Raw genomic sequence first — 20183 nt, 5'->3', positions numbered from 1 at the left:
GAAATGGCTCTTCGGACTTCAGCCCAAAACAGACCCTAGCAACTGCATAGCAACACCCTAACAACTACCCAGAGCACTCTAGCATTGTTGACCCCATATCTAAGGCCTAGAAAATCAAAGAAATGGCTCTTCAGACTTCAACCCAAGACACACTCTAGCAACTGTATAACATTGCCATAGCAATCTCCCAGAATACCTTGGCAACACCCTAGCAACTACCTTATTTGTGTAAAAGCACCCTAACGACTGCCCAGAGCACCCTAACATTGTTGACCCCATATCTAAGGCCTAGAAAATCATAAAAATGGCTCTTCTTAAACCCAAGACACACTCTAGCAACTGCATAACATTGCCTTAGCTACCACCCAGAATACCTTAGTGACGCCCTAGCAACTACTCAATTGTATAAAAGCACCCTAAAATTGTTGACTCAATATCTAGTGCCTAGAAAATCATAGAAATGGCTCCTCTGACTTAACCCCAATACACACTGTACCAACTGCATAGCAATGCTCTAGCAACCACCCAAAATACCTTAGTGATACCCTAGCAACTACCGCAATTGTATACCAGCACCCTAACAACCATCCAGAGCACCCTAACATTGTTGACCCCATATCTAAGGGCTAAAAAATAATTGAAGTGTCTCTTCTGACTTAAATCAAAGAAACATCCTAGCAACTGCATAGCTAGCAACCATCCAGAATACCTTAGCGACACCCTAGCTACCTCAATTGTGTAACAGCACACTAACAACCACCCAGAGTACTCTAACATCGTTGTCGCAATATCTAAAACCTAGAAAATCACAGAAGTGGCTCTTCTGACTTAAACCTAAGACATATGCTAGCAACTGCATAGCAATGTCTTAGCAACCACACATAATACCTTAGCAACACCCTAGCAACTACCTCAGTTGTGTAACAGCACCCTAACAACCACCTAGACCACCCTAACATTGTTGACCTCATATCTATTGGAAATGGCTCTTCTGACTTAAACACAACAAGACACACCCTAGCAACTGCATAGCAACAATCTAACAACCACCCAGAATACCTTAGTGACACCTTAGCAACTAACAACTAACTAAACAACACTCTAACAACCACCCAGAGCACCCTAACATTGTTGACCATGTAACTTAGTCCTACAAAATCATAGAAATGGCTCTTCTGACTTAAACCCAAACACACTCTAGCACCTGCATAGCAACACCCTAGCAACCACCCAGAATACGTTAGCGACGCCCTAGCAACTACCTTAATTGTGTAACAGCACCCTAACAACCATTCAGAGCACCCTAACATTGTTGTCCCTATGTCTAAGACCTGGAAAATCATAGAAATGGCTCTTCTGACTTAAACCCAAGACACACGCTAGCAACTGCATAGCAACACCCTAACAACCACCCAGAATACCTTAGTGACACTTTAGCAACTACCTCAATTGTTAAACAGCACTCTAACAACCACCCAGAGCACCCTAACATTGTTGACCATGTAACTTAGTCCTACAAAATCATAGAAATGGCTCTTCTGACTTAAACCCAAACACACCTGCATAGCAACACCCTAGCAACCACCCAGAATACCTTAGCGACACCCTAGCAACTACCTCAATTGTGTAACAGCACCCTAGCAACCACCCAAAGCACCCTAACATGGGCAAACTCAATTTTCTGCTTTGTTATCTTGATTTAACAAGATATTTCTCAGGAAGTTTGTGCATGCAATATTTGAACATTTGCATACTGTAATGAAGCGACATGTGAGCATGTAACCTTCCATAGACTCTTTTTATAGTTTCCCTTTCTTCTTTTGCAGCAATACTTCACGCTACTCATCATTACTGACGGCGTGATCAGCGACATGGACGAGACACGTCATGCTATAGTCCAAGCCGCCAAGCTGCCAATGTCCATCATTATCATCGGGGTGGGCAACGCCGACTTCACCGCCATGGAGTTTCTGGACGGAGACAGCAGCGCTCTCAGATCCTACACGGGAGAGGAGGCAGTCCGAGACATCGTGCAGTTTGTCCCATTCAGGGACTTTCGCAATGTGAGTGTTTCTCATCCTGATTTCCTCTCTCGATTCTGCTTGAGTTATATAATGGTGTTGTCATAGGGTACATGATGCTATGCTTTTAAAATAGTAATTTCAGTGCCAGGTCAAAAGGTTGTTCCCGAGCCGCGTTAAATTCTCAATATTATGCAGATGAATTGACCCGCAGGCTTTAGCTTACGCGTATAATCAATATTTCTGTTGCCGCAGACCTCTGGATAGTTTCTTGTTGTTCTGAAGTGAATCCAATCCTGGATCACGAATGTAAACAGAATCTTCAGTAGGAGTGCGAGTGGGCGGTCTGTGGGCCATGTGATTTCCTCAACAGCAGGAGGGAACGGGCAGCACTCCCTCATTTGGGCTCCATTCAGAGGAAATTAAAATTCATTTAGCTTAGAGAGAATATGGAAGGAAACGGTGCCAACTTTCACCGGCGCACAAGCGGACGTGTCTGCCATTTCTTCGTTTTCATTACATGGAAGTGGATTTAACAATCTAACAAGTGGCCACTGCCAACGTGTGCATCCTCAATGATGTCGTTGCGTGTGTTTGTTGTTCTTGCAGGCTCCGAAGGAAACTTTAGCCAAATCCGTATTGGCAGAGCTGCCGCAACAGGTCACACAGTATTTCAAACAGAGGAACCTGTCGCCTAGCAACACGATGCCGGAATAAGCGCCGGAGGCCTGGAGTTCACACTGCATGTTGCCAAAACCTGCTAACTGTTTACAGACCCCCCTTGACCAATTCAATGGACAAAGTGCATGTTTTTTCTGTACAGAAGTGTTTTTAGTAAATGTTTTTATTTATTGGTTTATATATATAGACGGTATATATATATATATGATGACTTGTCGATCTAAATGCAACGGCCATCTGTGTGTCTTATCACAAAACATGTAACAGTATTCGGCTGAATGTAACTTTATACTAACATTTTCTGTGTTTTAAGAGAATTTAAGCTAAAGAGTACTTTATGTAGTGATTTGTATTTAGTGATAATCGTATGGTGCCATGGTCAAGGTGGTGTTGTTGATTTTGTACAGTTTTATCGGTCGTTTATGTTCCACTCAGGTCAATAAATTTCATTTGAGAAAATCATGACTATGCCGCACAAACAAACTGATTTGGGAGCTGAGGCTCTAGATCTGATTAGCACTTCAGTTGTGAAAATTGCTGCAGGTTGGTAGTGAGTCACAAACAACACCTTCAAATAACAAGTGATCAAGCAGCGCCGTGCTTTTAAAACACTTTGAATTGATCACTTTGAGCAAGTTGCTATGTTAAGTCATAAGACTAATTGAAGGGAAAAAAAATCCAAAGACCGTATTTACTTGTTGATGTTTTCAGATCATATTTTTGTATTTGCATTTGTTTTTTTCAAAGATGACAGATGTTACTGTCTTGTGTTCCAGTACAAATATCTAACAGTTCATAACTTAAGAAGCAAATTGAAGAGGATAGATCATTCTAAAATGAAAATTCTGTCATTAATTACTCACCCTCATGTCGTTCCAAACCTGTAAGACCTTTGTTCATCTTTGAAACACAAATTAAGATATTTCTGATGAAATCCGAAAGCTTTCTGACCCTGCTTAGACAGCAATGTAACTGAAACTTTAAAGATCTACAAAGGTAGTTAGGACATAGTTAAAATAGTCCGTGTGACATCAGTGGTTTAACCTTAATTTTATAAAGTTACGCACAGAAAACAAAAATATCAACTTTATTCAACAGTTTCTTCTCTTCCGTGTCAGTCTTTGCTGTGCATTCACTAAAGTGCATTTATCAATGTCCTTACTACCTTTCTGGGCCTTGAATGTTTCAGTTGCGTTGCTGTCTATGCAGGGTCAGAAATCTCTCAGATTTCATCAAAAATATCTTAATTTGTGTTCCGAAAAATGAACAGGTCTTATGGGTTTGGAACAACATGAGGGTAAGTAATGACAATTTTCATTTTTGGGTGAACTATTCCTTTAAGCCTGGTTTTTAATAAAACATTAAATGTGATTTTTATGCTTAAAAATACAACAAATATCTGTCCGTGGTGTAAGAAAAATAAACTTTTTCCTTTGAATTATGTTGATCTTTCTTACCCCATTGGCAAATATTTTTTCTTGTTTTAAGCATAAACCTAATTGTTGATACATTTTCTCAAATAAATGTATCTTGATTATTTATTTATTTTTTTTGCATTTGTGATGGAAAATAAAATGCAAACCTTTTTTTCAGCGTTAAACAGACAGTTCACCCAAAAATAAAAATTCTGTCATTATACACTCATGTCATTCTCACAGATCAGACAAGGACGTTTGAGTTTACCATATTTGCATTGATCAATATTCATAGCTGATTAAAAGCCTAAATTAAATCTGTTCATCATATAAAAAGTGTCCCTTTAAGAAGATTTAAACTGCTTGATTCAGATGGGTTATATTTTTGAATTTTCAATGTCTTTATGAACTTTTTGAAGAGTGAAAATTTGAGTTAGCTGGACAAAATTAATGAGACTTCGGTTTTGAATATTATTTAAAGACTTGCATTTTTAGAATGGCATGAAAATGAATAAACAATGACAGAAATTTCATTTTTGTTATCCCTTTAACCAGCAGCCAAATAGCAATTTAACCATTGTTTTAGGTTACTTCACTCTTTTTAAAATCTTAGTCAACACAATAGACAAGTAAACACCAAAGGTTTACATACACCTTGCAGAATCTGCTAAATGTTCATTATTTTACCAAAATAAAAAGGATCATACAAAATGCATGTTATTTTTTATTTAGTACTGACCTGAATAAGATATTTCACATAAAATATGTTTACAATTCCTTATATACTGTTCTGTTTTTTTTTTTTTTTTTTAGTAATAGTTGTTCATGAGTTCCTTGTTTGTCCTGAACAGTAAACCAGCCTGCTGTTCTTCCGAAAAATCTGTTAGGTTAGGTCCCACAAATCCTTTGGTGTTTCAGCATTTTTGTGCATTTGAAACCTTTCCAACAATGACTATGATTTTGAGATCCATTTTTTCACACTGAAGGACAACTTGAGGGACTCATATGCAACTATTAGAGAAGGTTCAAACACTCACTGATGCATCAGAAGGAAAAAACAATGCATTAAGACCTGAGGGTGTAACAGAATGTTACAGAATTCTTTTGAACAGGATTAAGATATGTACATTTTGCCTAAATATCATATTTATTTCATCTAGTACTGCCATTCAGAAGCTACAGAAGATAGTTACATGTTTCCCAAAAGACAAAATAAGTTCAATTTACCCTGGTCTTCAAATTCAAAAAGTGTTCACCCTTGGCTCTTAATCCATTGTTTCCTTCTGAAACATCAGTGAGCGTTTGACCCTTCTGTAATAGTTGCATATGAGTTGTCCTCAGTGTGAAAAGATGGATCTCAAAATCATACAGTCATTGTTGGAAAGGGTTCAAATACACCAAAAAATGGAAAAAACAAAGATTTTGTGGGACCTGAAGGATTTTTCTGAAGAAAAAAAAAAAAAAAACAGCTGTGGATCATGCAGGTAACAACAGTCATTTTTATAATTTCAACTATTATTTTCTATTGGACTATATGTAAACATATTTTATGTGAAATATCTTATTCAGGTCAGGGGCCTCATTTATAAAACTTTCTTGCGCACTGATTTGATCTTTAGAGTGTTCGTATGATCAAATCCACGTCAAAGTACAGATTTATAAAAACCGTCTTTGACGTGGAAAAGTACTTATCTCCACGTCAGATTCCAGCTTGGCGTACGACCGTTTCCTTGTGGTAATGCCTGGTATTGCAGATAGTTCAGCCTCACTATACTTTGATTTCTTGCGCTCCTTTTTACTTGCCATTGTCACAGAGTTTTTGCTTTAGGAATGAGCTCATTTTATATGTTAATTAATTAAGCAGGGGCGTTTCGACGGCGGAACATTCAGCTGCACACAATTCCACGATCATTTGTGATTTATAACCGAATGACTGGCGTACGCATTAGTGATGCGCGGGTCGTCTCATAACCCGCGGGCCCTGCGGGTAACCCGCGGGTCGGGTTGGGGCGGGTAAAGAAACTGTCACTTTATTTGCGGGTCGGGTTGGGGCGGGTCATTAAAAACAAAATTAAATAAAAAAAATCAATATGTTGCGTGCAATTCCCTATAGCCTATATTACATATTTGGGAATATCTATTTTCATATTTTATTAAGTTCTTTAATAAGGTTATCAACACGTCACGTCACGAAAGCGCCAAGCAGCTCCCGCTGCCAGCCACAAGCGCATCAAGCGAACGCACATTCAGCTCTGCAGGCCTGGTGCTATGCATATTTAAATCTCCTGTGATGCGCATTATCCTGCATTAGCCAAAATCATGACAGTCAACCACATCCAGTCATATGTGAATGAATGTAAATATTCGCTAAAAACACACAATAAAGACAGCAATGATGTAGTCAGGACTGTGGCGCCGGCTTGCTTTGAAATGTATTTGGTGATTGCGCCCGCTGCGTCTCCTGCACCCTAGTCATTTTAAACAGTACATAATAATGAAAACAATATCTTACAAATAAAAAGAAGCAGATTTTCATGATCAGAACTTCCTTAAACCAGTGAACTTTTAAACCTTTCAGTCCAAGGATCCAGTAAACGAATGCGTTCAAATAGAAAGTTCAAAACGATATTCATAAATGAAGCATATATACCCACATTTCTTCCGGCACCACTAACGTTACACCACTGATTATCTTGTTATTAATATGATTTGATTTATGGTTCATATTCATAATCGTACAGTATTGTTGCCAGTTTAAAGGGCGAAAGGCACTTTCGGTTTTCATTTGCATTATGCAGTATGTCTATTTAATTGTCGCGGGTGCGGGGCGGGTTGTAAAAATAGACACAGTACTGCGGGGCGGGCTGGGGCGGGCCAAATAATTTCATAATTGCGGGACCCGCGGGTTGAAAAAAACCCCGACCCGCGCATCACTAGTACGCATGGATTTCGTGGTACGTTCGTTTTCTCTGAATCGCTCTCACGATCAAATCAGAAAAGTTCTTAGATAAAATCAAGGATGGTTTCTACGCAAGTCTTTATAAATGAGGCCCCAGTACTAAATAAAAAATAACATGCATTTTGTATGATTTTGGTAAAAACATTTTGCAGATTCTGCAAGGTGTATGTAAACCTTTGACTTCCAACTATACATTCACAAATAAAATATAAAGCTAAATTTAAGAAACAAAAGAGATGCTTTCAAGGGTCAAATTAACTTAAAGCCTCAAAAAGCCTCCCAGTGTTTCAAGAAGGAAGCAATTCTCCACAATTAACTACAAAATTATTCAAGTCTGGCTCCATTCTCATATGGAAATTTTTCACAATCCATTAATTTTTCCTCACTGAATATTCAGTTTCACTCAGAAACCTGCATTAAAGAACTAAAATGGGTTGCGAATGCTGTTTCGCATTGATAAGAAATGATAAAAAGAAAGAAAAAGCCCAAATTCATGAGAAACACCTTTATTTTCCATTCTGTCATCACTGGTTATTTTCCAGCGAACAGTCACACACGTCCTTACAGGACAGAGTTCATGAAAATTCCAGCATTCAGCAGCACTGCAGCATTTTGATTTTAAAAAATAAACGTCAAACAAACAAATGTAAAACTCCACTCAGGCATTTAAACTAATTGAAACGAACCCAGAGTATCTGCTTTGTCCTGTGATGGTGTCTGAGATTTGGACTAAATGTTTCATGTCTTCTTGATCCACAGCTGTCAGTCAGTCAGTCAGTGTCCCCTTGGCCACTAGAGCTCTGCAGAAACCGCAAGGGTGGGTAGATGGGAAGGTGCGTCACCAGGTTAAGCTGCCAGGGGTTTAAACTGTATGGAACGTAATATGAGGAGGATGGGGGAAGTGTCATGTTTTGAAAGCACAAGACATCAACAACCACAATAGAAGTTAACATTACAGCCTTTAATAAACGTCAAGCAAGTAACCAAACAAACTTAGCCAAAAGTCAAACACTGAAATAACGGATACCTAGAGCTAAATCGTTTTAGGTAATGCACCGCTGAGAAGGCGAGGGGAGGCGGCACCCAAGCCTTGGCCAGCACAGGTGAGGGAGAGAGTGATAGTGAGTGAGTGCGATCTATCAGTGTGATTATCTGAAGAGCCTGTGGCGCTTTATGGGAGAGCCAATCTCGTCCACGCTACCTTCGCTATCGCTGCTGGATTCTGAGTCGCTGCTGCCCGAGTAAGCGCCGAGGCCTGGCAGGATGCCCACGCATACAGCGGCCGAGGGCAGGTGGAGGACGCCCGAGCGAGTCACGCCCGCGCTGGGGGATTTGGGCTCCACCGCCTCCTGATCTGAGAATAAACAACAATACACGCACATAGAGCGCACCCAGTCTCTGATGCATTTCACATTTAAGGCGGCAGGTTAATATGGAAATTTCTCCTGGTTTCTAATGGTAAATATTACATTACCTTTACATTTTATATTATTAAGAACAGGAATATTCCAGGTTAAATACAACAAAATGTCATAAGTTTTCATACACCTTGCAGAATCTGCAAAATGTTAATTATTTTACCAAAACGAGAGGGATCATACAAAATACATATTTATTTTTTATTTAGTACTGACCTAAAGATATTTTACATATCTATAAAATAATAGTTGAACTTATAAAAATGACCCCATTCAAAAGTTTACATGCACGTCATTCTTAATACTGTGTTTTTTTGTTTAGTGATAGTTGTTCATGAGTCCCTTGTTTGTCCTGAACAGTTAAACTGCCCGCTGCTCTTCAGAAAAATTCTTCAGATCCCACAATTTCTTTTTTTTTTTTGAATTTTGAACATTTTTGTGTTATTTCCAACAACGACTGTATGATTTTGAGATCCATCTTTTCACACTGAGGACAACTGAGGGACTCATATGCAGCTATTACAGAAGGTTCAAACGCTCACTGGTGCTCCAGAAGGAAACACGAGGCATTACGAATTTGAAGATTAGGGTAAATATAACTTTTTTGTCTTTTTAGAAACATGTAAGTATCTTCTGAAGGGCAGTACTACATGAAAAAATATGATATTTAGGCAAAATAAGAAAAATGTACACATCTTCATTCTGTTCAAAAGTTTTCACCCCCAACTCTTAATGCGTAGTTTTTCCTTCTGAAGCAACAGTGAGCGTTTGAACCTTCTGTAATAGTTGCATATGAGTCCCACAGTTGTCAACAGTGTGAAAAGATGGATCTCAGAATCATACAGTCATTGTTGGAAAAGGGTTCAAATACACAAAAATGCTAATGAAATTTTTTTTTTTTCAGATTTTTCTGAAGAACAGAACCAAACAAAAAAACAGCTGTGGATCATTCAGGTAACAACAGTATTAAGAATCAAGCGTGTGTAAACTTTTGAAGAGGGTCATTTTTATAAATTCATCTATTATTTTCTCTTGTGGACCATGTAAATGTCTTTTATGTGAAATATCTTATTGAGGGGTCCGTTCTTCGTACGTCACTATCTCAGTTAGCTGAATTTGATTGTTGTGGATTTGTCCTGATCTTGGATTGTTTCGTTCTTCGATGCGCATCTCGGACTTGGTGTCATAGCAACAGGTCCGTAAGCTTAAACCTGCTCGGGAGCAGGTTTATTTCATGTAAACAGGATTTAGGCTGCGCTCCTGGCGGGTTATGATTGGTTGAAATGGCGAGATCACATCTGATTGGTTAAAGAGCACGACTGACTGACCTGTATATATATATATATATATATATATATATATATATATACACACACACTACCATTCAAAAGTTTGGGGTCAGTACATTTTTATTGTTTTTTTTTTAAAGAAATTAATACTTTTATTCACCAAGGATGTATTAAGTTAATAATTAAACTTGTTATTCATGAAAGAATCCTGGGGGAAAAAAAATCACAGGTTCCAAAAAATATTTGGCAGCACAACTGTTGATATTATCCAACATTGATCATTCTAATAATAAATCAGCATATTAGAATGATTTCTGAAGGATCATGTGACACTTAAGACTGGAGTAACAGCTGATAAAAATTCAGCTTTTCATCACAGGAATAAATTCTATTTTAAAGTATGTTCAAATAAAAAAACATTTTATATTGTAAAAACATTTTGCAATATTACTGTTTTTTTTCTGTATTTTTAAACAAATAAATGCAGCCTTGATGAGCATAAGAGACTTCTTTAAAGACTATTATAAGTCTTACTGACCCCAAACTTTTGAACGGTAGTGTATAAAAAAATAAAAATATAAATAAAATAACATATCAAGGAAAAAACATGTAACATGGGTAGCATTAACACATTTAATTTGTTCACTACTTTTTGCCAGCCCTCTCTCCTTGCTTTTGCATCCTTTGCAGTTTTCCCTTGCATTTTAATTAAACTCTGAAACTCCTGAAATCCCTCAATCAAGAGTTCTTGCTCTGCTGCAGAAAAATACTGAGCGCGCTCCTTCAACATGTTCGCCGACCAATCAAAGAGTTGCCAATCAATGTTTCTACTATCGATACGTAGCCCCTTTTAAGCCACCCAGTGATCTCAAATGACTTCATCCAGCTATACTAATCATCAACAACAGGTGCGTTCGAAAACCGGAATAGCGAGCTCATAGTTAGCGCGATGATTTGATCTTGGATGTAGTAAGCCAGGTACGAAGAACAGACCCCTGGTCAGTACCAAATAAAAATAACATGCATTTTGTATGATCACTCTTATTTTGGCAAAATAATTAACATTTTGCAGATTCTGCAAGGTGTACATAAACTTTTGATTCTTTAATTGTTATAAATAAATAAACCTTAAAAAGTAGCAAATTTGCAACAATGTAATGCACCCTTGCTAAATAAAGGCCTTTTAAAAAGATAATAAATTAAAATAAAATAACTGAATGAAAGCCTTTTTAATAAAATTTTTTTTCCAACATCCAAGATGTTTATGTCTTTCTTTCTTCAGTCGAAAAGAAATTGAGGTTTTTAAGGAAAACATTCCAGGATTTTTCTCCATATAGTGGACACCAACAGGGATCAATCATTTTCTAAAAATATACAAATGTATTTACTTTTGAACCACAAATGCTTGTCTTGCACTAGCTCTGCAATGTGCATCTACGACTTCACGCATTACGTAATCATGTTAGAAAGGTCACACGCGGTTAGCTCTTTGTCTGTGTACTTTGGTTCAAAAATATGGGGTAGGGTGAAAAACTCCATCTCATTTTCTCCTCAAAATTGTCCATCGTTGTTTTACTTTTATTTGTAAAGGGTGTTTGACTTTGTATGTTTTGCTTTGTAAAAACTTGGTTGGTACTTCCACCTACGTAATCTGTGACCTTTCCGATGTGACTATGTAATGCGTGAAGTCGAATTGTGCACAATGAGCATTTGTGGTTACAAAGTATATAAATTTGTACTTTTTTCAATAGATAAGACCATTATTCCTCGGCTGGGATCGTGTAGAGCCCCTTGAAGCTGCAATGAAACTGCAATTTGTACCTTCAACCTGTTGATCCCCATTGAAGACCACTATATGGAGAAAAATCCTGGAAAGTTTTCCTCAAAAACCTTAATTTCTTTGCAACTGAAGAAAGAAAGACATGAACATCTTGGATGACATAGAGGTGAGTAAATTATCAGGATTTTTTTTATTCCGTAAAGTGAGCTAATCCTTTAACTTGTATTTAGTTAATAGACTCCTAAAGACATTTAAAAAAAAAAATTTGTTTCACACTGAGCTTTTCATGAATAGTTTCATACCTTTTTATATCAACTACAATCGGATACATTTTAAAAGCAATTAAAACAGTAAGACATATAATTACATTTCTAATAATGATCTGAAAATCACTTTACATAATTACATTATGTAAAGCCAGCATTATACTACATTGCTCACCTGTCTGACTGCCATTGCCAGCTACAGACTCCTCTACTTTCTGCTTTTTACTCCCCTCTGAGGACTGAGACGTGCTGTACAAAGACAAAAATCAATCACAAATCAGACTGACACTGGTTTAAATGCATAAAATACAGTATGATCATTTAAATAAACACATTGAGGTGAGTTTGACATTTTTGTACCTGCGTCGTTTGACTGCCCCAGCCAGCAGGTGGGCCTGAGACAGGTGACTGGTCCTGTGCTCTGAGGGTTTGGGTCCTGCCTTTTTCTCTGCCTCCTTCTTCTGGCTCTCAGTGGCTGCCAGCTTCTGCAGAGCACTGTGAAGTTTATCGGTTAAGGGAAAAAAAATCACTGACATACAATTAAACTGTAAAAACTTCACAGCAACACTTGACAACCTACTTTTTGACACTGCTGTTGTGGTAAACCACTTGACGAATGCCGTTTTTCCTTTTATACTGAATCTTTAAATATAACTTCTGGAAGGGGCCTCAACTTTAACGGCATGCAAACTAAACAAAACCCACCACGGACAAATGAGGAACCTCAGATAAAGAGGGCAATCGCTTCTAAAAGTCAAAGTCACCACAGGAGTCACCACAGAAATCAAACCTACTTCCTTTCACTCACAGATGGCCTAAAAAGGTGACACACTTACAGGTAAGACAATTTAGGGCCTCCACGAGAGTCAGATTCGGTAGAATTAGGGCATATTATCGTATTACGCTGCAGATCATGGCTCTCGGCAGTGCTTTTAGATGCAGTTATCAAGCCCTGAGAAAGGTTTCAGTTGCCACGACAACGCATCCTCCAACCTATCTACAGTCATACCTGATTGGCAGGAGAGAAAGGCCACTGCTGATTATGTCAGCTGTTCCATCATGAAAAATCAATTTTATGATATGTATAAAAGCAGGGCGTCTGACTTTGATAGTTTTTAATGCAACAAAATCGTGCTAATGTGGTACAACCAGCTGGATTTATAGTTCACTGTATATACTGCACACACACACGCATATACATATGTGACCCTGGACCACAAAACCAGTCGTACGTAGCACAGATGTATTTGTAGCAATAGCCAACAATACATTGTATTTTTTTATGCCAAATATCATTAGGATATTAAGTAAAGATCATGTTTCATGAAGATATTTTGTAAATTTCTTACTGTAAATACATCAAAACTTAATTTTTGATTAGTAATAGCCATTGCTAAGAACTTCATTTGGAAAGTTAATTTCTCAATATTTAGATTTTTTTGCACCCCCAGATTTTCAGATAGTTGTATCTCGGTCAAATGTTGTCCTAGAGATTTTTTTTAGATAACTGATTGTTTTGCATTTAAACTGCATTTTGGACGTTCAAACTCATGGGCACCATAGAAGTCCACTATATGGAGACTATTCCTGAAAGGTTTTCCTCAAATAACATAATTTCACACGACTGAAGAAAGAAAAAGGAGGTAAGTAAATTACCTGTGAATTTTTGTTGTGGACATGAACTTCTCCTTTAAAGGAGTAGTTCACTTTCAGAACAAAAATGTACAGATAATGTACTTACCCCCTTGTCATCCAAGATGTTCATGTCTTTCTTTCTTCAGTCGTAAAGAAATTATGTTTTTTGAGGGAAACATTTCAGGATTTCTCTCCATATAATGGACTTCTATGGTGCCCCCGAGTTTGACCTTCTAAAACGCAGTTTAAATGCAGCTTCAAAGTGCTCTAAATGACCCCAGCTGAGGAAGAAGGGTCTTATTTAGCAAAACAACATTTTTTTTTTTACAATTTACATACTTTTTAATCTCTAAACTGAGTACACACAGAGCTAGACAAGACCAGCATTTGAGGTTAAAAGTATATAAATTGTCATTTTTTTTAGAAAATAGCCGATCGATTTGCTAGAAAAGACCCTTCTTTCCTCAGCTGTAATCTTTTAGAGCCCTTTGTAGCTGCATTTTAGAAGTTCAAACTCGGGGGCACCATAGAAGTCCATTATATGGAGAGAAATCCTAAAATGTTTTCCTCAAAAAACAAAATTTCCTTACGACTGAAGAAAGAAAGACATGAACATCTTCGAGTGAGTACATTATCTGTAAATTTTTGTTCTGAAAGTGAATTTTTGGATGAACTATCCCTTTAAGACGCTTTGTCACATTACAGAAGTTCAAGTTCAATCTTGCTTTCTTCTCTATTCATCAGTGTTTGACAAACAGAATAATTATAAATACATTCTGTATTAATTCTGAACAGCACTTCTATTTCTATCGAGCAAAACTTCTTCACATGAAAGGTTTTGCTTGACAGGCTATCATTAGAGTCCAAAAATGTCCAGCTGCAAGACAAAACAAACCGCTTTAAACTGCTGTAAACCTCTAAGCCATTTGCCAAGCCTGCATGAATTTCTGTCGAAGCAGCAGCGCTGGATCGTCAGTGCGTCAGGTTCCTCTAGGGGCTGTCTTGTTTGAGAACACGTACACTAACAAGGTACAAGAACTCTACTTTACTTTTCACCAGCCATGACTGAGCTTGACAGCTGAAGCTTCCACCACCAGCTTAACGAAGGTGAAAGTGGAGACAAGCTCAGGCGGAAAGCAAAACTCCCTGCCAATTTTTTAAGAACCGTGACAGTAATATTGTGTACGCTTTAAGGTGCAAAAGGATATCCTGTATTCTTTTATCTCCTGAGCATCCTCTTCTCGTCTGTGCTTCTCTATTAGACACTGCTGCCGCGAGACCTCGTCCAGAAAGCTGGTCTCATCTTCATCCAGACCTTTAACCATGTTCTCTGTAAAGGAACCAGAACTTGTTTAGCATCACGAAAATGATATTTTTTCTCAATCAGAACATGACCACCATGCTTGCAGATCAAGAGATGTGGCCCTTGGAATCAACGGCAATAGGAGCAGCAATGGTCGCTAGGGAGACCGAGAGTGGGTTTGTCACCAGGGATACGGAGACGAAGCCGAGATACTAAGATCATGCCAGTCTCCCATCAGCACCCGCAAGAACAGACCTGCTCTTGATCTCCACCACTCCCATCTGTTCACACTCATAGACACCCACCGACATGCTCAAACACACACGCATGTTTTTGCGCAAACGGTGACAGATAAACCCCAAAATGAGGTCACGTGTAGACGGGAGAGGCAAGCCCCCTGAGACCGTGCGTCGTGTGTCATCTGTTTTTGATAAAAATAAAAGGATGAATATGAATATAAGCAGCATGAGGGCTTACTGAATTTGAACTGCTCCTCATATTCTTCCTGTTTCTTGTCTTTCTGCTCTTGTAGTCTCTCGAACAGAGATCGCGGGTCGTACTCCTCCTCGGGGGCCTCTGTGGTGAAGTGAGAATAAACACAGTCAAAACTTGGCAAATGCATTGAGGGAGAACTAATGTCTGTCATTAAGCCTGCTGTTAATTTGTCTGATTGGTGCAGACAAAGTGAACGTCTCACCCTCCGGGTCATCTGGCTTGCGGACCTTCTCCCATTCCTCCTGTCTTTTCTTCCTTTTCTCGTCTAATTCAGACTCTGACACAAACTTTCGGCTGAGGTCCACACCATCTGCCATGGCAGAACCTACACAACACATGCATATTTTTTGGTAATCACCACATATTTATACAAAAATATATTTAATCTGTCAAAACGTACCTAATGCTGTTTACTTTATCAGGATAAACACTTTAGGCAAATCATGAAGTCATCTGCAGTCGATTCTGTTCAGTGTAAAAGAATAAAAATGCGATAATTAAATCTTTCACCCATCATTCAAGCAAAACTAGTTACATTAGGAGATGAACGTATGAACGCTGATTTCTAAAGAACTTCAAGATCAAATAGTGAACAATGCCCTTTCAAAGAAAAATACTCATGCATTTATCTATTCATTTTAAATGTAAATCACGATATAGTTTAATCTCCAAGTCCAGAGATATATGATGAATCCAGAAGATGGTTATTTTTTGTCTAAACGATGTTGACAGATTTGACAAGAAAAGGAAAACAATGCCCCCTAGTGCTGGATTTGAACAATGAACGCAATATTTCCTTGTTTAACAGCTATTTAAACTGAAAACAGTGAACGCAAACAAATATTTTAAAGTGTTTATCCAATATAATGCATCTACTCCATATACAGTTGAGGTTAAAAGTTTACATACACCTTGCAGACTCTGCCAAATGTTACCTAATTTAAAGAGAAAAGAAGGGAGATTATACAAAACGCATGTTATTTTTTATTTAGTACTGACCGGAAGATGTTTAACATAAAAGACGTTTACATATAGTCCACAAGAGAAAAGATTTGTTGTTGATTCGCACCCTTTCCAACAACGACTGTATGATTCTGAGATCCATTTTTTTCACACTGAGGACAACCGAGGGACTCATATGCAACTATTACAGAAGGTTCAAACACTTACTGATGCTTCAGAAGGAAAAACAATGCATCAAAAGTTGGGGGTGAAAACTTTTGAACAGAATTAAGATGTGTACATTTTTCTTATTGTGCCAGAAGCTACTGAAGATACTTACATGTTTCCCAAAGGACAAAATAAGTTTAATTTACCCTGCTTTTAATGCATAATGTTTCCTTCTGAAGCATCAGTGAGTGTTTGAACCTTCTGTAATAGTTCCATATGAGTCCCTCAGTTGTCCTCAGTGTGAAAAGATGGATCTCAGAATCATACAGTCATTGTTAGAAAGGGTTGAAATAAACAAAAATGCTGGTAAAACAAAGAATTTGTGGGACCTAAAAGATTTTTCTGAAGAACAGCAGGCAGTTTAACTGCTCAGGACAAACAAGGGACTCATGAACAACTATCACTAAACAAACAAACAAAAACAGCTGTGGATCATTCAGGTCACAACACAGTATTAAGAATCAAGTGTATGTAAACTTATGAACAGGGTACTTTTTTAAATAAATTCAACTATTATTTTTTCTTGTGGACTATATGTAAACATCTTTTATGTTAAATATCTTATTCAGGTCAGTACTAAATAAAAAATACTATGCATTTTGCACCCTCTTATTTTGGTAAAATAATTAACATTTTGCAGATTCTGCAAGGTGTATGTAAATATTTGACCTCAGCCGTAAATAGTGCTAGAAACACTCTAAGATGACAAAATATATTGATAAAAGAAAAATCAAACTTGTTCAAACCATAGTTTTTCAACACGTTCACTGTCAGTGTGGAATGTGGATGATAAAAACATAAATCATTAAGTAATATTGTGATAAACATCGACATATATAAAACAACACATATAATAGGTGAGAAAGGTTCGAGACTCGTTACCGTTATTTTATTCTCAACATATGCAAGAAACACTGCAATACTAGTCTGCAACAGACAGCAAGGCAGCTTCAGTGCCCTTTATTCATCTGAAGTAGAGCGTGCAAGGCTTTGATCCCACTCGTTGGATCATAAAGCAGTTGTATTTATACAGCGAATGGTTTAAAACACATTATGTAACCCTAAAGTCGGCTTGCTTTACATGTCCGACAAATAATGATCATAGTGAAATAGAGACGAGGAATAAACACTTATTTCAAGAAGGAAATGCGCTCAGATATTTACCTAGTCCGGTTTTGTGCCCCTGTAAAAGGATCCCCTCAGCAACAAGCTGCTAAAGGCACGTAAGTTCCTACGCACGAACGTCGCTCATGGGAAATGTAGTTTTTAGGAGGAGCTTCTCTTTTCGTTTTCCTCTCAAAAGTACAAATGATGGGACAATAATAATCAAACGCACCTTTAAATTAGCTGTAACTTTAATGTTCTCTAATGTTCTTTAATGTAAGTTAAGTCAATTAGTTATTTATTCTTGTTTGTCTTTCCCTATGTGAAGAAAATCAATTTGTGCTTGTGGATTTTTTTTTTTGTGTTGAACCACTTGTATAAATAAGTTATATAAAGGTGCAACATAGCTGAAATGCCTCAAGTTTTGATTTTTATCGCTAAAACAAATGTGGGCTACTTAGACACTAGGCAGTCACACACTCACTCACTCACACACACACACACAAACACACACACACACACACACACACACACACACACACACACACGCGCGCGCGCACACACATAGAAAACCGAAAGAAAAAGGACTTTATCCTGGATTTATCATTTGCAAATTTGCTATGTTTACACAACGCCGTCTCTTGAGAATTTGGTTTGTTTAACTGGTTGCTGGGAGGGGTTGGGCTCAGCATCATGTGCTGGAGAGAAATAGGCGACGACACACAACGAATCATTCTTTTGAATCACATCTTTTTTTAACGAACCGACTGAACCAGTTCACAAACACGGATTGAAGAATTTATCATGAATAGGACGGAGTCGGTCGGAACCGAGAGAAGCGATAAATTAGATAATTTAATAGCATAACTGTTTATCAGCATACACTACCAGTCAAAATTTTTTGAACAGTAAGATTTTAATGTTTTTAAAAAAGTCTCTTCTGCTCACCAAGTCTGCATTTATTTGACCCAAAATACAGCAAAAGCTGTACAATTGTGAAATATGTGTACTATTTAAAATAACTGCTTTCTATTTAAATATATTTTAAAATGTAATTTATTCCTGTGATCAAAGCTAAATTTTCAGCCTTCAAATGATCAGTCTTCAGTGTCACACGATCCTTCAGAAATCATTCTAAAATGCTGATTTGCGGTTCAAGAAATATTTATTATTATTATCAATTTTTAAAACAGTTGAGTGCATTTTTTTCAGGATTCTTTGATGAATAAAAAAGATCCAAAGATCAGTATTTATCTGAAATAAAAAGCTTTTGTAACATTGTACATTTGGGGAAATTATGAAAAATAATACTTTTATTTAGCAAGGAGGCTTTAAATTGATCAAAAGTGATGATAAAACATTTATAATGTTACAAAAGATTTCTATTTCAAATAAACGCTGTTCTTCTGAACTTTCTACTCTATTCTAATAAACCTGAACATTTTTAACATAATAATAATACATTTTTGAGCAGCAAATCAGAATAGTACAATGATTTCTGAATGATCATGAGACTGTAATAATATGACTGAGTAATAATGCTAAAAATTCAGCTTTGAAATCACAGGAATAATAAATTACTGTTTTGCTACATGTTGGATCAAATAAATTTAGGCTTGGTGAGCAGAAAAGACGTCTTTAAAAACATTAAAACTCTTACTGCTCAAAAACTTTTGGTTGCGTATGGTATTAATACATACACTTTATCAAAATAAAAACAATAAAAAACTGTTTCAGCTAAGTGATGCGAATGAATTTTAGTATTGTTTATTGTTTACACTTTATTTAATTAGCTGAATCATGTTGACAACAAACTAAACTTGGACGCAACAAATTCGTCTATTAATTAAACATAATGTGAACAAATACTAAACAGTATTATGCGCATAAAACTAGCTTTATTGGAACGTTTTATTATATGCCACGCTGTATGATACGGACCGCGTGATGACGCAATCACGTTCTGACGTAAAGGAACAGCTGAATCATTAGGTGAACCGGTTCTTCGAAACGAGTTGTTCAAAAGAACCGTTTCGCGGAAATGAGTCGGACTTCCCATCACTAACAGCAAACAGAGCTCTCATTGATCTCCGGCTATCTTACACTGATTCTAGCCAGTCATTTTGCTTTCACTTCTCCAGCCAGCCGTTTACTTTCAGTGTCAAACACCGGCTGGATCTGCTTTTGTGTGTGGATGGGCAAAATGTTGATTAGTGAAGTGGTGGTGTGTGAGAGTACGAATCACCGCTGAGAAGTAAAGCACACACACACACTTCCCGTGTAGTCTTTGTGTTCGGCCTACGGATCAGTGCTGTTGCATTTACCGAAAATCCTTCGCTTTGCCGGGTGAGTACATACTTGTATCTGATATATCCACGTTATTTAACAATATGAGACGTGTTAGTGTATGTGCCAAGTTAAAGAAAGGCTTTAAACTGAGGTTTTGTTCATATGATTGGAGGTGTGGCTAGTTATATGGTTGCTAACGTTCATTGTAAAAACGTTGTGTTTTTGGACCTAGTGAGCTGGCTATCAAGACAGCATTACTGGAATTATATTAAAGTCATCAGCGTTTTTTGGGCATAGGTCCGTTCAGCGTATTAAGTATGAAAAAATTGGATAGGGAGACATTAGTCAAATGACAGCC

The 20183-nt window shown here is 37.5% G+C and overlaps 3 protein-coding genes across 3 annotated transcripts in view; 2 read left to right on the top strand and 1 right to left on the bottom strand.

The window, feature by feature from the left end:
- cpne2 (copine II) overlaps positions 1-3164 on the top strand; it is a 33047-nt gene extending 29883 nt beyond the window's left edge. Inside the window, exons 15-16 of the mRNA XM_073849976.1 lie at positions 1827-2063; positions 2631-3164. Coding sequence (XP_073706077.1) covers positions 1827-2063; positions 2631-2738 — 345 coding nt within the window. The 3' untranslated portion in view covers positions 2739-3164. The remainder of the gene's footprint in view (positions 1-1826; positions 2064-2630) is intronic.
- A 4402-nt stretch (positions 3165-7566) lies between these two features.
- Positions 7567-17642, bottom strand: psme3ip1 (proteasome activator subunit 3 interacting protein 1). Its single transcript, XM_073850406.1, has 8 exons — positions 17597-17642; positions 15663-15727; positions 15465-15587; positions 15245-15343; positions 14673-14794; positions 12190-12326; positions 12005-12078; positions 7567-8430 (listed from the first exon to the last, which is right to left on the bottom strand). Exons 3-8 carry the CDS (start codon positions 15577-15579, stop codon positions 8225-8227), a joined length of 753 nt encoding a protein of 250 aa, XP_073706507.1. The 5' UTR covers positions 15580-15587; positions 15663-15727; positions 17597-17642; the 3' UTR covers positions 7567-8224.
- A 1945-nt stretch (positions 17643-19587) lies between these two features.
- Positions 19588-20183, top strand: part of rspry1 (ring finger and SPRY domain containing 1) — a 23002-nt gene continuing 22406 nt past the window's right edge. The window contains exon 1 of the mRNA XM_073850669.1: positions 19588-19882. The gene's annotated coding sequence lies outside the window, so the exon portion shown is untranslated. The remainder of the gene's footprint in view (positions 19883-20183) is intronic.

This window comes from Garra rufa, chromosome 11 (assembly GCF_049309525.1).
Source record: "Garra rufa chromosome 11, GarRuf1.0, whole genome shotgun sequence".
Taxonomy (NCBI): Eukaryota; Metazoa; Chordata; class Actinopteri; order Cypriniformes; family Cyprinidae; genus Garra; species Garra rufa.
This window is presented reverse-complemented; position numbering and strand designations above follow the sequence as displayed.